This window comes from Ixodes scapularis, unplaced genomic scaffold (assembly GCF_016920785.2).
Source record: "Ixodes scapularis isolate PalLabHiFi unplaced genomic scaffold, ASM1692078v2 PGA_scaffold2__306_contigs__length_199485367, whole genome shotgun sequence".
Classification (NCBI taxonomy): domain Eukaryota; kingdom Metazoa; phylum Arthropoda; class Arachnida; order Ixodida; family Ixodidae; genus Ixodes; species Ixodes scapularis.
In genome coordinates this window covers 117,951,744-117,971,624 of record NW_024609857.1, presented here as the reverse complement: position 1 = coordinate 117,971,624, position 19,881 = coordinate 117,951,744, and the positions used below count along the sequence as shown (strand labels likewise).

The following is a 19,881-nucleotide window of genomic DNA, read 5'->3' as shown; positions in this document are numbered from 1 at the left end:
TCGACCTCCAGCGTCGTGCCCCAGCTCGATGTGTCTCGCCAATGAAATGTAACAACCTTCATGATACCTCAAGTAGATTAATTTCGGCGTCAACTATTTTGTGTTAAGTTGTCAGGACTAGCATAGTCAATGGATCCTGGGAAATTAGCGCCATTGCCTTCCATGCCTGCTAGCCGTATACGCAAACCGGTGCTATGGTACCTAGAACTTGTCTCCGACAGGTGTGTTTACCGCGTTGAAAAAAGTGGTGCCTCGTTTTCCGCCTGGTGACGTCATAGAGGTGGAAGGCTGTAGCCGGTCGCGACCCTGGTGGTGCCCTAGCAGGGGCGGTGGATGTTGCAGACGCCTGTTCTGCTCCAGGTCGTTCTCCAGTGTGACAGTGCACGGAAGCTTAGGCAGCCAGAAGTTGGGACGTCGTGAAGACAGCATCATTCGCGTTTGCTCCTGCTTTCCGCCAGCATTTCTAGGACCAATCAGCAGACTCGCAACACTCAATAGCATTATACTCAGGCTTCTGTGACGTCAGTTGTTCCCACTTCGGGACCACTTTTGATGTATGAGCAGGATAGGATGCTAAACACACCAGTCGGAGGTGCGCTCCACGAATCATACAGGTATTCTAAGATACAGGCGCCCAAACTTTTGCAAGACGATTGGCTGATCACTCTCGTTTGCCATTGCAATAGTAGCCATTTCGGTGCTTTTGAATCCACATAGCCACCGTACTAAAAGCGCCCGGCACCGACGCCACGCGTGGTGGCGGTGAAAAGATGTGTCTTTGTTTTGCCGGCGGTGGATAACAAAATCTTAGCACACAAAAAAATGACCATATAAAACAATCAGTCACCGCGAAGTTGGATCGACTCACCACGAATGTAGAGATCAGGCAGAAACTGCTAATTTGATGAGCCAAAATGGAGGCACACGGCGACCTTGGCGCTACTTTCCCAAGATTTAGTGACTTGGGGTAGCATAGCTTCCAGTAGTTCAGCCGAGCAGTTCTGCGAAAGCACGTGGTTTCATGTTGCGTCCACAGCCACCTCTATACTCACAAAGCCTAGCAGTTCGACGACGCTGCGTAGAGTGCTCGGTCGCAGATTCGGAGCGCGAGGATCTGGTAGCACAGAACATTTCTCGGGGAACCTGGACGTCAGCGCACAGTTTTTGCAGCGGCCAGGATCCGAAACATGGTTTTCAGAACGAACGAGAAAAGAAGCGGTAGCGCGAGGATCACGAGCGGACATTCCATCGCTCGGAAGAAGTGCCACGTCGACGCAAACAAAGCTACAAGCTCGTTCAATAGACCATTTGCTACATCCCCCAAGCGCCTTGGCCCGCGCTAAAAATATCATGGCACAGATCCTGTTAAGAAAAAGTTTATTGACGTCGATTCAATGGAACTGGACACATACATAATGCACACACTGGTCTTCAAGCTTATTTATAGTTATTGGAACCTTCGATACAATGGCTACACTTTATACGAGAACTGAACACACTATACTATCCGTCACGGAAAAATAGCGTACCAAAGACACTTCTTGGTTACACAGCTTTCGAGTGTAATTCGCAGTCACCCTGAACAAGCGCCTGATATACCCAACAGACCTGTCATATTGCCTTTAAAGTTTCTCCTCAATGTCAGAGTTTCTGATACTGTGCATGCTGTTCACCCTTTAAACTGAAACGGCTACAGAAATCTCTTATGTTATTATTATTCTCGTGCAGCTTCAAAGACGCTGATATTGTCACGGGTGGTGACTAAAAAACAATAAATAAACAGGAAGAAATAAACGTTTAATGTGGCGAACTTGTTCCAGAAATAAAAGGGTACAAAAGATAATAACAGAGCGTCGCGGGCGTCGAAGTCGGCGTAGCAGCAGAGTCGAACGCTGGGGCGAAACTGACTCCTGCTTGCCAGCGGAGCCGCTTTTGTACACGCGTTGGGTTCTGGAGCATTCGATGTAGAAGGTTGGCCCTTCGCCTGGGAGGCAAGCGTGATAACCGTTAGGCTACGGCCGCGCTGCCTACTTGGCGCGCGGCATTACTCCCGCCTTAAAAAGTGCATCGCCCCGATGCATCCCAAAACAAAACAAAGCACATAAAAAGAACGGCAAACTAAAGAGTCACTTGAAACGCATAAGATCCACAGTCCTATCGAGCGTAGTACGGCTTCAGGCGCACGACGTGGACGACTTCAGGTCGTGGTGGGCGGCGGGATGATGTTCTTGTTCCGTCGGGCATCACCTCGTAGTTCAGCTCGCCGAGGCGACGAAGTACCTTGTATGGTCCAAAGTACCGTTTCAGCAGTTTCTCACTGAGGCCGCGGCGACGGACGGGGAAACTAGGCGCGGCAACCCCTGGAGGTGGAGTTGCCGAAGACGACCGACGTAAAGAGCTTCCAAGAACGACGGAGCGCTCCCACTCTCCCGACGCTACGCATCACAACGACGCTCCTGCATCGGTGTCCAACAACCTAAACGTTATTATCGACGGCCTTGACGCATCGGCACTCGTGGACACCGAAGCAGACTACTCAGTCTTGAGTGGGAGGCTCTCCCGCCGCTTCGAAAGGTCACGACGCCGTGGGATGGACCTCAAATACGAACCACCGGAGGGCACCTCATCACACCCGTCGGGAGAAGCACTGCTCGCGTCGAGATCCACGGTGAGACGTGCCCTGTGAAGTTCGTCGTTCTGCAAGACTGTTCGAGGGACAATATCCTCGGAATGGACTTTCTCTGCGAGTATAGCGCCGTCATCGACCTCGCGGCAAACCAGTTGACGCTGCGAAATCCTGTCCTGCCGCCGGTGGAGACCAACACGACGTCAACCGCTATCCGAGTTATGTGATGTTCTGGTGAATTCGAGAACCGTCTAGCTGATTCGACGCGTAGAACATTCTAACCTCGAATCAGCTAGACGGTTCTCGAATTCATCAGAACATCACATTACAGTGTAAACAAATATGCGTAGCCGCGGCCAGGAATCGAACCCTGGCCCTTCGCGTGGGAGGCAAGCGCGATAACCGTTGGGCTACGGCCGCGCTGCCTACTTGGCGCGCGGCAATATTAAGTTAGAAACGCTAAAAATGCTATAAACAGCCCCGCGGCTAAATTCTGTTTTTTGTTGTTGTGAATCCTCGACTTTTTAAGCGATTCCTGCTAAAACAACAATCACTAAAATGATAATATTGTAAGAGATTGCTGCAGTTCAGTCAGGTCGAAAGGTGGATCGCATGTACAGTAGCAAAAATGCTGACATTGGCCATGGAATAGGTCGAAATTAGCGGTCACTATGGGCGCCGCTGTTCCAGAGATCATCTCGGCCGGGGCCTGCGTTCCGTGGTCTCTGGTCACGTGCCGTCGAGTTCCCCGGCGAGGGTGCCGACCGCCATGGCATCTGTATCGACACCATCCTGTCCCCCTCCGAAAGCACACGCTTTCGACGTTGTCGTGCAATAGGCATATGGGCGGAGGACCACATTGCTGGGGTATCCGCTATTGTGAGGCTGCCCGAAATTTTCTCGGCGCGGCACCTTGGAGGTACAAACTTCCAAGTCGTCGTCAACACCTGTGCCGCCGCCCTCAAGCTTCGCGAGGCCGGCAGAGTCTCCATCGCCAATCAGTCAGTCCGCATCGTGCCGACGGATTCGCAGGTGACGAATATGACCTGCCTCTTCCTGCCGCCGTTTGTGCGCAACGACCAGCTCGTCCAGGCCCTGGCCTCGTAAGGCAAAGTCATCGACGTCTCGTACGGGACCTACACCCGAATGGTGACTCTGAAAACAGGAACCCGCCTCATCCGGATGGAGATGAAGGAAGCTAACCCCCTGCCCAACTTCCTGCGCGTCGCCGGTCATCGTGCTACCTTTGACTATCGCGGCCTGAAGCGCGTATGCCGTCGCTGCAGGCAGGAGGGCCACGTCCGGGCACAGTGTACGACGGGCTACTGCGACCGCTGCAATGTTTTCGGGCACCCCACTGAGGGCTGCACTACCAACTCTAGACGCTGCGGTGGAACCCACGCGACTGGACTACACGGCCAAGAGGAGCTACTCCTCCACGATCGCCGGAAACTAAGCCACCAATTTCCCGGCCCTGGACCCAGGAAACGCGACCTCTCCAAACGCCCCGGAGCCTTCAGCCGTACTACCCGTGTCCACCGTCGCCTCTCCATCACCACCTGACGCCGCGGCCGCGGCCGCGCCCACGTCCCCTCCGTCGCCGCCCCCACCCGGCCCACCTGAGCCAAGCCCGACCGGCTTGGGGGTAACTCCAGCCGAAGCGACGGACTTTGTCCGAGCCGCCGCGGTTGTTGTCGGCGACACCGCCTACGCAGCGTGGAGGCCAGCGTCGAGTGATGGCGAGGTCTGCAGCGACAGCGACCACCTCGTCATCGACAACAACCACCCTCCAGGTGGCCCCGCAGCGACACGGACCAACAGTATGGGCACAACCACTACTAATACACCGGACTCCGACTCGAGCCAAGCACCGCACGAGGACTCCAAGCGCCCCCTCACGAGCAGCGGTTCCCGCTCACCTGACAGTGGGGGCTCACAAGCCACGTGCCCCAAGATACCGCGAAAGTCCTCCCCCTCGAGTCGGGACCCCTCTCCAGTATCGTCCGACAGCTCCACGTTTTAAGCAACACGCCGGCGTCCCTATCCCTTTCTTTATTTTAGTCTGGCCACCCTTCGCCTATTATCACTGAATCTGCGGGGCTTTCGAAACCCAGCGAAGCAAACTAAAGTGATGCACTTCGCGAGGACGCAGAACTGCGATCTTCTGTGGTTGCAAAACACCAACTTTGCCGGCTTCCGTGACATTGTGGATTTCGAAGCCCGGTTTTCTGTGACTGCCTCCTTTTCTTACGCACCGCGCCGCGCTACGGGCCTGGGCGTGGTTGTCTGCAATATCGCAGCCTGCCGCGCGACGCCACTTATCTTTTTGATACGGAGGGAAGGACTGTTCGTATGACATTTTGTTTGGCGAACGGAAATTTCGCCTAGCCACTGTCTACGGCCGACTGTCTCAACCTTCCAGCACGACTACTTCCGCAGCCTAGACGTGCATCTACTCGACGCGGGCCCGTGCTTCTTGGTCGGCGACTTCAATTGCGTCCTGGGGCCCTAAGCTGGACGCTAGGTGAAAACGACGGCGATAAATTTGGCGGCCGCGATTGGCCATCGCCACACTGGACCTTGGCGCCGGCCAATTATAGCCGCCGAATTTCTCGCCGAAGTTTCCGCCAAGTGTCCAGATTAGGGCCCCTCGACTCTTACACTGACGTTCGGGGTCCTGATCAGGGTGGCTCAACCTGGTTCGCTCGTGAACTTCGGCGGCTTTTGAGGCACTTCGACCTCGTGGACGGGTGATCCTTACTGCATGGATCCACCCACCAGTCGACGTGAACTAGGGGGGCTTCGGAAAGTCGCATAGACCGGTTGTACTTGCCTCGCACGCTATCCGCCGCGCTACAGACCTGCACTGCGGTGGACTTCCCGTCGTGCCCAGAAGAGATTTCCGGTCCCCGTCCGCTACTTATCAAGTTCTGCTTCGACTCTGCGGTTGCACACCCCTGGCGTCCGTGGCGCTTGGATTCCAAGATCCTCCACGACGAGACCACGCGCCGCACGTTGGGCAACCTGGTCAAGGAGTCGCTAGTGGATGTGTGCCCAGAGCCGGCGTCTTGGGACCGCCTGAAAGGTGAATGGCAAGGCTTCAGCACTCTGATGGGACAGCACCTCCGCGAACGGCATCGAGGGCTTGTGCAAGACACTATCCTCCGAATCCGTATCGTCCGCCGAGGGGGCGCCTTGACCCACTTGATAAGGGCAAGCCTGGACCGGCTGCAGAGACGATACGAAAGATACCTTCGGTTGGACTCCACCGCGTTTACCGTCTTGCAATCTCAGGGGAGCCCGTCGGTCCACACGGATGTACTGCGCTACACCTATCGCACAAGCCTACAAGCCTTCGAGAGACAGCAGATCCCCTCCGCGTCGGGGTCGCCCGGCCGCCTTGAGAATGGTCGCTTCGCAGCTCACTTCCGGTCGCTGGCCCAGTCGGACGGGCCGGTTGATCGCATATCGGTGGCCTCGCACACTCTCATCAGCGTCCTCCTCAAGATCTCCGCCGTGGATGATGCGAGCCTGCGGCGACCCCCCTCCGCGACCGAGCTGTGGCACTGTTTGAAGTGAATGAAGAACGGCTCCGCACCAGGACCGGACGTTCTCCCAGCGGAGTTCTACCGCACGTTCTGGCACATTCTCGGGAACTTCTTTACCACTGTCGTGCTGGCCTACTTTGAAGACCTCCTCCTTCCGCCATTCTTTCGGCTGGGACGGATCGTACTCAGCCCGAAGGAGGGTGTTGACCACGCTGACCCCGGGGCATGGCGTCCGATAACGTTGTTAAACAGCGACTAGAAGCTCCTCGCGTCTGCAAGCTTTGCTGCTGGAGCTGGTGAACCCCCGACAGACCTGCTCGGTGTCGGGCCGGAGCATACATACTTTGACGACTCTCACCCACGACATCCTGGAGTTCACACGCTCCCGACGGGCGAACGGGCTTCTCCTGTCGTTGGACCAAGCCAATGCGTTCGACCGCGTCGAGCACCAACCTGCGTGGTGTTCCCGACAGGTTTGGCTCCTACTCCGAGAGCGCTCAGCTGTTCGCAGCTTTGTACAATGACTTCCGGAGTGACCTGTTCCTGAACGGCTCCTTAGTGACACGCTTTCCGGTAACGCGAGGAGTTCGGCAGGGGTTGCCGCTGTCTCCGGTCCTTTTCGTCCTCAGCTTGGAGCCCTTTCTGGTTGGACTCGATAGGCACCCCAGCATAAGCGGACTCGCTCTACCTAAGTTCGGAGAGCTTCGCGTCTCGGAGTATGCGGACGACGTGACCCTTTACCTACGCAACGACGACAGCCTGGTGAAGGCCCTCGGGCTCTTCGACGAGTACGCGCGCCTCTCCGGCGCGCGTTAGAACCCTGAAAAAAGCAAATCTCCCTGCAACGGGGCTCCCCCCACGTGCCCGCCTTCGCTGCCACGATCCCGGTCCGTCACCATTCTTGGAGTCTCGTACGACGCCTCCGGCGTGGCTCCGGAGACCTGGGCCCACCTGCGACAAGAGATATTCGAGATGGCCGCTGAGGCTGGCCTTTACGACTTCCCCATGGCTGTGCGGCGGTACCTTGGCCAGAAGTTCTTCTGTGGAACGTTGTGGCATGTGGCCCGCGTAGCCCTCCCGCCTCACCCCTTCGTTCTCCAAGTGCGCTCGGCGCTGTTTGCTTTCTTTTGGAACAACCGCATGGTACTAGTGAGGCGCTCCTGCTTATGCCTCCCCCGCTGTGAAAGAGGGTGGAGCTTTCCGTGCATCGAGCTGGCAGCGCCCATACTGGCCCTGAAGAAAACCCTGGCAATCTTTGACGACCACGACAACCCAGCACGGCCGCTCACGCTTTACTTCCTCGGCGCCAATAACCGTCTCTTGCGAGACCCTCTTCCGAGTCCTCTTCGGTCCCGTGCTAAGACAACCCCTGCATTTTACAAGCCTACCGCGGATCTCTTCGACAAGCTCAGCGTCCACGTGTCACGAGAGGAGATAGTCGAGGCCCCGGTGTCTAGGCTTGTCGAACGCCTAGTTGTGGCAAACCAACCCCCGCCGCCGCCTGGCGCGGTGCAGTCCTACCCGTGGCTGGCACTGACGTCGTCCGCGCTGCCGGACCACGTGCGCAACTTTGAATGGTTAAAGGGTTGGGCTGTCCTTCCAACAAAAGACAGTCTATTCCGCTGGGGCGTGGTACGGGACGCACAGTGCGTCAATCGTGGTGCAATAGAAACAAACGCGCACGTCGTGAGAGAGTGTGTACCGGCGAGGGACCTATGGCGCATAATACAGCGCTCGTTTCGCGACCTCGGGGTGGACGCCTACGTCGCATGAGGCCGTTTCCCGTGGGGCGCCTTTGCGTGGCAATAGGGAATTGTAGCAGACCGTTTTTCTCCTCCGCAACGCTATCCACGAAGAAAACGCCGCAGCTGCGCATGCGCGCCGCCAGCCTTGTCTGCATAGTTCAAGGTCTCGTGGCGGATTACGGACCGTTATCCGGGTGCTTAGCGGGCTGCGGAAACGGCCTACTACATTTTTCCAATATTTGAGTGGGTGCTGTGGCGGAACCGTTGCGCCGCGACGGCCCAGTGACAACGACGCCGCGCGCTGTGGCCACTGTTGTGGGATATCCGAAAAGAACTCACCGCCTACCTGACCGACCAGCGCTTCTCCTTTGGCGAACAAGAGTTCCTTCGCCGGTGGTCGTGCCGCTACCTTTGTGCGGTGGGGGGTCGCGTCGTGATCGACTTTTTACTCTTTGATGCATGGGCCTTAAAACTGTAGTTGATGCTACAGATCAGTCCCCCGCGAGACTCTTGAATATGTTTGTTTCGTGCTGAGAGCGTCTTTTTTTGTGGAATAAATTTTTCTGAACAGCTGAAGGAACACCGTCCCTATGATTTCTCGAGTGCGGGCGGTGGAGTTTGGAAATAATGCAAACTGTCTATTAGCTTGGACAGTGTTCGCGCATTGCGGAAGCTACACGGTAGAAACTGAGTAGAATCTGGGTAGAAACGGGTAGAAACTGCCAGTGGAGTATACGAGAGCTCGCGGGGATGTCGGAGAGATGAGCGATGACTGACAAAATTAGTGAGTAAACGCAAGGTTAGCTGCCTTTGTCTGCACTCATTCTTCGAATGCGTTTAAACGCCTAACGCTGGCGTCTGGCTTTCGGCGTTCGTATTTTAACGCGTTGGATTAGTGAGTAGAGACAAAAACAGTTAGCTTCCCACTAATCATTTTCGTCAATGCTCTGCTCTCCTCCGTTCCCGCACGCTCCGGTCTCCTCACCTTCCTCAGTTTCTACGCGGAGCACAAGTTTGTCTGCTTCTTTTTTTGCAGTGGTCATGGTGACGTCAGAACGCCGAGCCCTAGTTGGCTCTGAATAAAGGATAGCGGGTAGACATCGAGGCAGCTTGCTTTGGGGTCGACCCACTATCTTTCAATTATAGCCAATCAGAGCTCGGAGTCTTTTCGACGTCACCGCAACTCCTGCGCAAGAAGCAGACGACTTGCTCTCCGCTTTTTCACATAGGAAGTACTTCTTGAAGGACATAGCTCTGTGTGCTGCGGTTAAGCGCGTACTGATAGCCTGCGTTCACCAGATTTCTTTCACACCGCCAAAGCTGTTGCTCAAGTCACGCAGCAAGTTACTTTAAACACTGCTCCTTCTGACGTCACGTGGATAGCTCATATAGCCCTGCCATATATCTCACACCGTATAGCGTCGAGATGTTTCGGTGGCGCCCTCTTATGGTTTCCATCCGTCACGTCACGACTGGGATTTGCCTCGCCCTGACGTCACCAGTTGTTATCCTGGCTACTTACCATCAGGTGCGACGACGAGTTCGGTGGTGTGTTTAAAAAGCACAGTGGAAGCTAGGAGCCATCGCAATCCGAAACTAACACCGTCAAAGTTGACAATCTGACAATGCTCATATGCCCATGGTTTGGCCAATCGTGGAAAGCTGACCACAGCGACGCTTTTGGTCGCACACATCGCTAATACCCTATGAAAGTCGTGCCATTTGCCTTCCCTACTTGCCAGCAGAACAAAAATATACGCATACTGACACCTAGACGACCAAACCCTTGAAAAGCGATCGTCTTATCGGTCTCTGCTGCCAAGGCAACACCCATTTCGGTCCTTCACAAACTTTGAAGTTTCGAAAGGGTTGTTCTGAACAAACCGCGCCAAGATTGCTATGAAGCGTATCGTAATCAACGCGTTCCTCGCTAATATAAGCGTTTTTGGAACTGTGTCTGCAATCAACTTATCAATCCTGGTTATCTCCACAGATATCCTGCAAAGATTTGGCTCTTCTTGCTTAGCTCAAGACAGGAAAATTATTTTTCTGTATTACCAAGCACCGGCGCCACACGTAGCGCCGGTGTGAAGATGTGCGCGTGTTTAGTTAGTGTGTAGATAACCAAATCTTAGCGCGTAAAATTTGTCTTTCAAAAGTTACCTGTCACAGTGCACTTAGATCGGCTAACTTGGAATAAAGAGGTTAAGAAGAAACTGGCTCATTCTAATGGCCGAAATCGGGACTATACGGGGAGCTTGGCGCTATTTTACCATGATTCAGTGACTTTAGTCATGACACCGTTTCCTAAACGTATTTACGGCAGGTATAAAACACTTGATCACTCTATTTAAAACTGGAACAGAGGAGTCAAGACCGGCAGACAATTAGCTGAGCTAAACCAACTATACAAAGTGACTGAAGTTTACGGCGACTTCATTTTAATTTGCATATTTTTTCACTATGAATGTTGGAACCATGCATGTGTTTCAGGGAAGTGAACATATTCATCGTAGAAACTCACTACCAGAAGCCTCTTCCTTTGTGCAAGACGGTGTTCCCATCGGCCTTCAACAGCTACGGTTCTTCTATGCCCAGCGTTCCGATTGTGAGTGGACAGAGATATACCTCATGTAAAATTGGATAATATTCAACGATATAAATATTACTCAGGAACCCAAAGGAAGGTGGAACTACTGGAAAGGCATTACAAGATGATGTTGCACCTTTTATAAGATAGGAACCCCAACAAATCCGGAATCTTCATAAAGCGCGGAATAGCAAGGTAGTTTCATTTCAATGCGTTAGTCCTAAAAACATGAACAAACAGGATCGGCTTTTTTGTTTGCTAATGATCAATATGACTAATCACGTTTGTTGTGACCAGACTTGTGCCTATCTCAAATGCTCTACTCAAGATACTGTATTTAAAATACCCTTTGAATTATCTTGGTATCTTGCAAATACTTTTGATCGAGAGTATTTAATACTCTATCTTAATTATTTTTCTGAATATCTTGTACTCATTATCTCAAATACATTTTGACATTCCACCATTTTCCGAGTTTTTCTGTACGAAGTGGCATGGGCGTGGCACAAGCAAACGTGTACATTCTTTCGATCAACTAAATCCTGTTGCTAGCTCGAATTAGCTAAAGTGACTTCGATTGAGCTCGTGAAAACCTCGTTTTTGTTTTTGCCGATAGTGACTCTTATTTCAGCTTAAAGTTCGTACAACCAAGGTTTTCCCCTTGCCTTCCCAACGGCGCCTTTTGTTTTCCCAAAAAATCCTCAAACAAAAAGGGTGGTTTTACGGAAGTAAAGATAGCCACACTGAGGCGCAACGCAGACCGGGAAACGACCTACGACAACAATGCAGAGTTGAGTGTCAAGAAAATAACAAATAAAAAAATAATGAAGTGGACACACACACAAAAAAAATTTTTAGCTTTTTGTATATTTGACTCTGCTACGGCAAAGCGTCGAGGTTTTCTTTCGATTATTTCTTTTTGTCGTCAGTCCATCACTTATTGCTCGCGAACAGTGTCTGAAAGCGAACATTGATAAGCAGAGAACAGGACAGGAAACAAACTAGGAGCTGGATGACCACCCAAAATGCCAACAAAGCGTCCCCAAACGTTGAGTGCCTTTCTGAACGAAACCTACTTAAAGAAGGTGCGACCACTGCCGTGGCTATTATGTGGGTTCCCTTTATTATCCATTCACTCATATCCGTATCCCAAGTTCGTTTATCGTAGACTCCCCATATAGACCGACACGCGGGCTTGACGTCACGGCGCTGCGGAGGCGCTGCAATCGCGCCGGAGCCGAGGGGTGTGGGCAAAAGAGCGCACGTTTCGCATGGGCGTCATAGTATTTCAGCATGCCGCGAAGCTGTGTTGCCGTTAATCTCACCGAAATTTACAAGAAAAGTAGCGGAGTGTGCTTCTACAAGTTCCCGGCAGACTCTGAAAGGCATAGACGGTGTATAATATCCGTGGATCGAAAATTATGGTCGCCTCGCGCGTTTGTGCGGCAAGCACTTTCTTGGAGGCAAGTGCGGCTTCCATTTCAATCTCCGTTCCGAGGCTTGCTTATGTACAGGGAAACCGTCGCCTGATCAAGAACACCCGGATTTTGTTCCCACGGTGTTAACGCACAAAGCACCGGCCAAGAGCTCATCGGAGGCTCGCTACGCCCGTGCTACCCAGCAGAAGGGGATCGGCGACAGAACGGCGGTGTTGTAGGCGTTACCAAAAAAAAGTAACGAAATAAGTTACTCGTTACTTGCAAATCAAAGGTACGCGTTACTGAGCTACGTTGCCTAAAAATAAAAGGAACGCGGTACCGCTACAGATAAAAAATAACGCACGTTACTTCTGCGTTACTTTTGAAGTTATGATTTAACACGTTTTACGGTTTTGACGATACAGGCATGCATAAGCTCATACATCAAGAAAGATTATGTTCATGCAGAAACAGAACATAATTACTTTATCTCTTTTTATGGTTTCACCTAAACACTGACGAGAAAAAACGCGAAGAAAAACATAGCTTGACGCCTAAAGACACGGAAAAACTTGAAGTGTAATTGTAGTAACGAGTAACGTAACTACGTTACTTGAAATAATAACGTAAGTACGTTTCCCGTTACTGTGTCGAAAAAGTAACGCGTAGGTTACTACGTTACTGAAAAAAGTAACGCGTTCCTGGTAATGTCGTTACTTGTAACGTGTTACCGCCAAGACTGCAGAGCGGACAAAGCGTTACTGCTTGTCATGCCTTGTGATCATGAGAGTAGGAAAAGTAGCATACCTTGACTTGAAGACGATGTGTGCATTTATTTAATTAATTAATACACTTCCGCAGACCCACAGTCTGCTGATCCCGCCGGCAGTGCGGAAACCGACTCGAAGTAATTGTAGGCGTCGAGAGACTTGTACGCCTGCTCCGTGTCCGCCGTGAACTGGCTTGGCGAAAAAACTAAATAAACGACGACGTGAGCCGTCGACTTCGGTGGTAGCATCTTCACGTCGGAAGTCCAGCAGCCCTTGTTTACGGCGTACGGATCCTCGTAGGCAACGCCGTCCACGCACGGTTTGTTTCGATACCGCCGCCGTTCAGGCTCGGGTAGCGAGCTCAAATAGTCGGGCATAGCATACGACATACGTTGCCAGAAAATACGACGCACAAACAAAGCTAGAAGCGTCCCTATACAACGTCAACAACGAGCGCACGCCACACAACGCAGTGGCGAAAACACGAAGGGACGGGTCGCTTTTGCCCACATAGCTACCGCGCATGCGCGGCCTTCCGGCCGTGTTGGTAAACAGAGCCGCTCCGCGTGTCGGTCTATAGGAAATGTGAATTGTAGTTAAACGATGCGTCTAAGGTGCGCTGCAGGACGTGATATTCAGCAATGTCACTATAGGCGAGGCGCTCTGACCCGTTTGTTGCCCCCACACCTCGGTGTTTACCGAACCCAAGGCCTCTGCACATGCCCACAGGCCTTGTGGGAATGTTCATGTTATCTCCTTTAATAGAGCGCGGGACACATTGTAATGTAAAAATACTAATAATAAACGAGGTGACGTTAAGTGCCGGATCTCTCCCGAAAGCAGAAGTAAGAGGATGCGAGCTTGAGGGCCCTTGTACTGAGCTGGGCACCGCGCATACTGCATTGTTCACGCAGGTTGGAGTGGTAACAAAAGAGACCCTCCTCCCCCTCACCGGAGGACTCGAACTCCACCCGATCGCTGAAGCCGCATTCGGTTATGTCACCCGAGTGCTGATTTATTATATTCGTTGTCCTCATCCGTGTAGTTCTAAAGTTAACCACTTGGGGCGCCACGGTCTGATCTCCTCCCCAGTAGCTAAAGTGACCTTTCTTGTTGTCCCAGAAATGTCTTGCAACTTGTATCAGGGATATTAGGCAATTGTAGTAGACCGTTTTTCTCCTCCGCTACGATATCCGTGAAAAAACGCCGCAGCTGCGCATGCGCGCCGCCAGCCTTGTCTGCATAGTTCATGGTGTTGTGGCGGATTACGGAGCGCTATCCGGGTGCTTAGCGAGCATCGGAAACGGTCTACTACAATAGACCGAACTCACCAAGCGTTCGGCGCATGCGCGACGCCACCATAACTTTAGTTCACAGGAGGCAAACGGCAGTGCACGAGATGGCTCGTAGCGTCTTGTGCTCTACCCGCGCAGAGCTCCATAGAGGTAGTTGCACGTGCAGAAAGACTAAAGTTCCCTCTATGCATTGCGGCAGCGGCGGTATTGGGCAGGAGATCGAACTATAGGGGGCGCTCTGACCCGTTTGTTTTCCCCACGCTTGGTGTTTACTCAACACAAGGCCTGTGCACATGCCGACAGGCCTTATGGGCATGGTCATGTCATCTTCTACAATAGAGCGCGGGGCGCAGTCTAATGTAAAAAATACTAACAATCGACGAAGCGACGTTAAGTGCCGGATCTATCCTCAGAGAATGCGAGCTTGACCCACTTCGGCTTTTGTGCTCTGCTGGGATCGTGCATGCTGCATTGTTCATGCAGGCCGTAGTGGAAACAAAACAGCCCCTCCTCCCCCTCGCCGGAGAACACGAACTCCAGCCGAACGCTGACGCCGCGTTCGGTTATGTCGGCCGAACGCTGCGTCATTGTATTTGTTGTCCCCATCCGTGTAGTTGTTAGGTTAACCGCTTGGGGCGTCACGGTCTGTCCTCCTCCCCAATAGTCGAACCGCAGCCGAAAATGTCTTGCTCTCATTGAAGACCAAAATCTAACCACCCCTTCTGAGAGTGGCGTCAATGCTTTTTGGTGGGCAAGCATTATTCACCAAAGACAAAATTTTTGATCTTGTGCCGAATTCTCGCAGCATTACACATAGGTCGCACTGACGTCATTCCGTCAAAACTAATGGGAGAAAGGGCGCGTGAGGGGGTAGCTTCCGCTGCACTAACGAGTCGTGTCTGACCACCGGAAAGATGAACGGACTGACGTTACGTGCAAGCCATGTATTGAGAGACACATTTTGTCGGGTTTTCACCCACTCACGGACGGTGAGAGAAGTCTTATTGACACTGATGTGTTTCTCCTACTCATTTTACTTTAACAATATGGTTATATATTATATTGCCTCGTTCACGCGCCTCGACCTAGAAGTTGCATCATTAAAACGTCTGTACGTTTCGAATGAGAAAAGCAAATTTACAATACATGCATGTTAATATTAGGAATACAAATTACTTTAGAAACAATTAGCCTAAGGCGGAACCCACTCAGCAATTCTACAACCAATATGTGAAGTTAAACATGAATGGTATCAGTAGGCTCTGAAACACATGCTAAGCGTATGCAGTCTTGGAGTTTTTCTTTATGTTTAAATTTCACTAGCTCGCTTGGGCCCTTAATTTTGTTCACTAAGAATAGAAGTGGTTTTGCTTCATAATCTTAACCTACTTCAGCTGGAAAGAGTGGTACAGATTTCGGTAGCTAAATCCAGTTGACATTTTTTGTTTAGAATACAGGTCTTAACTGGATGAGATCAATGCAAACCCCTCGATCTGCAAGACCAAGGGGCACCATTTGCATATCGTTGAGCATGGTGGCACTACTCTTCAAAATCTCGGGTACAGTGGACCATTTGCAACCTGGAAATCCATGTTTCGAGGAGATATGGATGAATTACGCGGAGGTAAGCCAACCTCATGTGTGTTTGTTTCGCTTACTCTGCAGGCGTGTTTGCTAGAAAGACGAGCATGTTACTTTGGAAGGATTGTATTTTTACTTAGTACTCTGCTATCCACACTAAAACGTAGGGCGGCCGAAATGAGAGGACGCTGGTTCAGTCTCTATGAACAAATTACAAGTGAACGTTTCCGTAATTACTGAATGAGCTGCTTTCTATAAGATTCCTGAACAGTAGTTAAATGTGAAAAAATAAATTTTATAAGAAAAGACACGACGTGCAGACACGCACACACAATTTCATTACCAGATAGCTTCTGCCAAATTGGTGCAGCTATGCTCTAGGCATGTAAATTCCTATTCTAATGACATCTGCGGAAATTACATTTTAAAAGAAAATGCGATATCGCGTTGCATTTGCCAGTTAGGAATATATGAACATAGGGCTAAATGCTTCCGAAGTCAACACTCCTCTTAAGAGTTTCCAACACATCATACTTGTGCCACATTGCGATAAGCTAAGGCATTGAAAACCAGTGTGCGATCAGAGTCCTCCTATATCAGCGAACATTGAGCTTATCATTCGTTGGGTGGATGGTAGTGAAAGATAAGTCAAGCAAGTAATAACCCACGCAATCATCGTCACAAAACAAAATCTAGATTCACTTTATTTCTAAAACGAAGGGGTGCGTCGCTGTGTGTAACTAAAAAATAGGTATAGTAGGAATGCTTCAACAACGTAAACAAGGCGCGCCAATTTTGCGTAGATCAAAGTTGTATACACTGACGCGGGGCTTACACAAGCAGGATATTCAAGATAACTTTACGTCTGAGTGTGCAACATAAGATCCCATTTTTATCTTTAGTTTGTTGCAAGATGAAAACTGAAAAGGACACCCCGCCCCATTATTTCAAGTAAGGAGTGACGTCATTGTGCCGCTCAGAACGGATGCGCCATTTTCTCGACGTCTCGGAAAGAAAGTAGCAGCCGCTAGCGTCTCTTTATCAAATTTGACGCCCTCAAAAGCAGAACTCCGCCCAATGCCCAGTGTACTTCTAGCACTATTTTTTTGAGCGGAGCATTTTTTTTAGTGGGCAGAGCCTCGTTTTTAGTCATGGTGCTGTGACAGACAATAAATACACTATGCAATCCCTGGCAGTTTAATAGCGAGTTCGTTTCACACGCACTGGCACCGTTCGAGTTCTCTCCCAGAATGCATCGCACTCACGGAGTGTTGCACGGAAAACTGGACTCAAACGAACTCGCCAAGTGCACCGAGTGCAGAAGACTGATGCTGCCGCCATCTATGTTGTAGAAAAGGTACCGACTTCAAACCGAAACTAGCGCCTTTTTGTTCGGAGTGATGCGTGGGAATGCGAGAATGCAGTCGCTACCAACGTTTATCTACAAACGTTGGTCGCTGCAACCTGTAGTTTATAGTTGCGATGACTTCAAGCAGCTAGGCTGCCGTAGAGATAATTACAGACGGCGTAAATTTCCGCAACCAGCTCTCTACAAAGCAGCTGGTTGCGACCTTTCAATTCTTATAACCGTTTACACTGAAGAAAAGTGATGATGCTGCCCGAGCAGAAGCTTGATCCGTTTGAGCATGGTATAACGCGTGAACCACTGAAAGGGTACGGCTTAAAACTAGCCTGTTGGAATATCCAGCAAAATTGGGACTTTCGATTTGGATCGTCATTATAGGTGGATTAGATATTAGCCTTGGTGAGGGCGTCGAGAACGAGAGCTTTTTTGAACAAAATACGACGGGGCAAGTTAGCTGACATAGGTAAATGTTAAACACGATGATGTCGCCCAATCCTCGGGTAAAGTCTCCATCTTTAGCTTTCTCTGATGCTTATTTGGCAGTCAGAGGTTTCTGCTGGGGGAGTTTTGTCGACAAATGTTAAATTTTTCACCCGCACACGGATGGTGATAGACATCTCGGGAGCCGCTGTTGCGTTTGTTCTGAGCATTTCTTTACAGCGTTTGTACGGCAACAGAGCTATTTAAAACCTGCAAATAAATCACGGGTTGTCAATTGCTTCTTTCGTGAAATAGCAGACGCTCACAATTCAAGCTCGCGTTTGATTTCGTTGCCCGCGGGACGCGATTTCTATCAGAAAATTGTAGCAGACGAACCCTCGTCGTCTGCTCCCGCTCCTCGCCGGCCCCACCGGAGCGAGGCATGACGGGATTGCATTTTGGCGCACTCCCGATTTTCTCGGTGCAGCGAGTGCATGCACCCGTGGGGTGTCAGCGCTGAAACGAACTCGGAGGGTGCAACCGCTCGTGGAGTGCCGGCCGAAACGAACCCGTTCCACGCTGCGAGGGGGCACGCGTGGGCACGAGTGCCGTGAAACGAACTCGCTATAAGAAACGCAGAGTGTGGCAAGTACTGAGCGAAGCGCAAGAAATAGTTCAGGTGGCGCAACGCTGCCCCTCCGCCACAGAGCCGTCGGGGCGAAGACCGGCACGCGATTCTCTCTCCACCCGCCAGGGCGCGCCACCAACACGGAGGCCGTCCTTTCGTGAGCGGTAGCAGGCGGTATCGTGAGCCGGGCTGGAATGGTGCGGAATTTCTTCCCGGTTATCGATTTGTTTCTGGCCAGTTTCGACTTCCGGAAATTACCGCCAATAGGGAAGAAGTGCCTCGTGCCACGGTGCAACGCGGGACACCAAACGTGAACGGAGAAGCGGTCCCATTTGCTACTCCAAGGGAAGAGGACCGCCCAAAGGAATGGCGTGACGCCATCCTGCTCAAAGACCGCCTGTCTCAGGCCCCGTGTACCTGTCTCATCGCACATAGCGACCCTGTGTACCTGTCTCACGCCACGGCCAAACTGCTTCAACAACTACATGAAAATGCGGATTCCGCATTAACCCCCGTGATACCCGGGATGTTCGTTTTCTTGGTTTTAACCTAAGTACGGTTACCAACACGCTCTCTCACACTCCGCAGCGCGTCAGTACCCTCAGGAACACCCTCCAGCTCCTTGACACCCCCCAGCCCCTGGCCCGCTACCAAAAGTTAGCCGGACTCTGGTGTTTCTATTTTTCTCTATATCGTGCTGGATACCACGCGTTGCGACCCCTTTTCGACGCCGCCCAGACCGGACGTTCTCCACCTCGTAGGTAGTGTCTGGTGTTCAAGACGGTGTGGGACAACCTTCCCCATGTGGTCCCGTTGGTCCCCCCCCCCCCCCCCCCCCCCCGGTGCACACCTCGTTCGCGGACGCCTCATCCACAGGACTGGGCGTGGTTACTTTGGACTCAGCCCTCGCCATCATAACTGCCCCTGACCGCCAGATCTTCCTCCTAGAAGCCTTGGCATGGCTTGTGGCAGCACTCCTCGCAAGACCCTCCACACTGATCCACACGGACGATTTGGCCCTACGAAGAGGCATCACAGCGGGGCACATCCGAGCCCTACCGTGGGAGTTGTGCGTTTCGTTTTCTTTTCTTTCAATTAAGGACAACCTGCGTGCCCGTTGGATCCCGACGGATCTCAACCCCGCCGACATGCCCTCACGTCTTCCTCACACTTTCCGCCCACTCGCTTCTGCGATTGGTTGAGGGCATGCCGGCGGGGGAGAGGGGGTGTCTCGATATAAAAAGCGAGGCTCCTCTTCTCGTGGTCAGTCGGGTTTTTGGCAGTGCAGAGGGAGCACGTCTCCTGTCCACCAAGGGTTCCCTTGGTGGACAGGAGGGGTTGAGATCCGTCGGGATCCAACGGGCACGCAGGCTGTCCTTTATTGAAAGAAAAGAAAACGAAACGCACAACTCCCACGGTAGGGATCGGATGTGCCCCGCTGTGATGCCTCTTCATAGGGCCAAATCGTCCGTGTGGATCACTGTGGAGGGTCTTGCGAGGAGTGCTGCCACAAGCCATGCCAAGGCTTCTCGGAGGAAGATCTGGCGGTCAGGGGCAGTGATGATGGCGAGGGCTGAGTCCGAAGTCACCACGCCCAGTCCTGTGGATGAGGCGTCCACGAACGAGGTGTGCACCGAAGGGGGGGGGGGGGGGGACCAACGGAACCACATGGGGAAGGTTGTCCCACACCATCTTGAACACCACACACCACCTCAGAGGTGGAGGACGTCCGGTCTGGGCGGCGTCGAAATGGGGTCGCAACGCGTGGTATCCAGCACGATATAGAGAAAAATAGAAACACCAGAGTCAGGCTAACTTTTGGTAGCGGGCCAGGGGTTGGGGGGTATCAAGGAGCTGGAGGGTGTTCCAGTGGGTACTGACGCGCTGCGGAGTG

The 19,881-nt window shown here is 51.9% G+C and overlaps 1 protein-coding gene across 1 annotated transcript in view; it reads left to right on the top strand.

Moving 5' to 3' along the window:
* The window catches only part of LOC120844060, a 41,599-nt gene that overhangs the window by 9,906 nt on the left and 11,812 nt on the right, over positions 1 to 19,881 (top strand). Inside the window, exons 4-5 of the mRNA XM_040215660.3 lie at positions 10,413 to 10,527; positions 15,443 to 15,616. Coding sequence (XP_040071594.2) covers positions 10,413 to 10,527; positions 15,443 to 15,616 — 289 coding nt within the window. The remainder of the gene's footprint in view (positions 1 to 10,412; positions 10,528 to 15,442; positions 15,617 to 19,881) is intronic.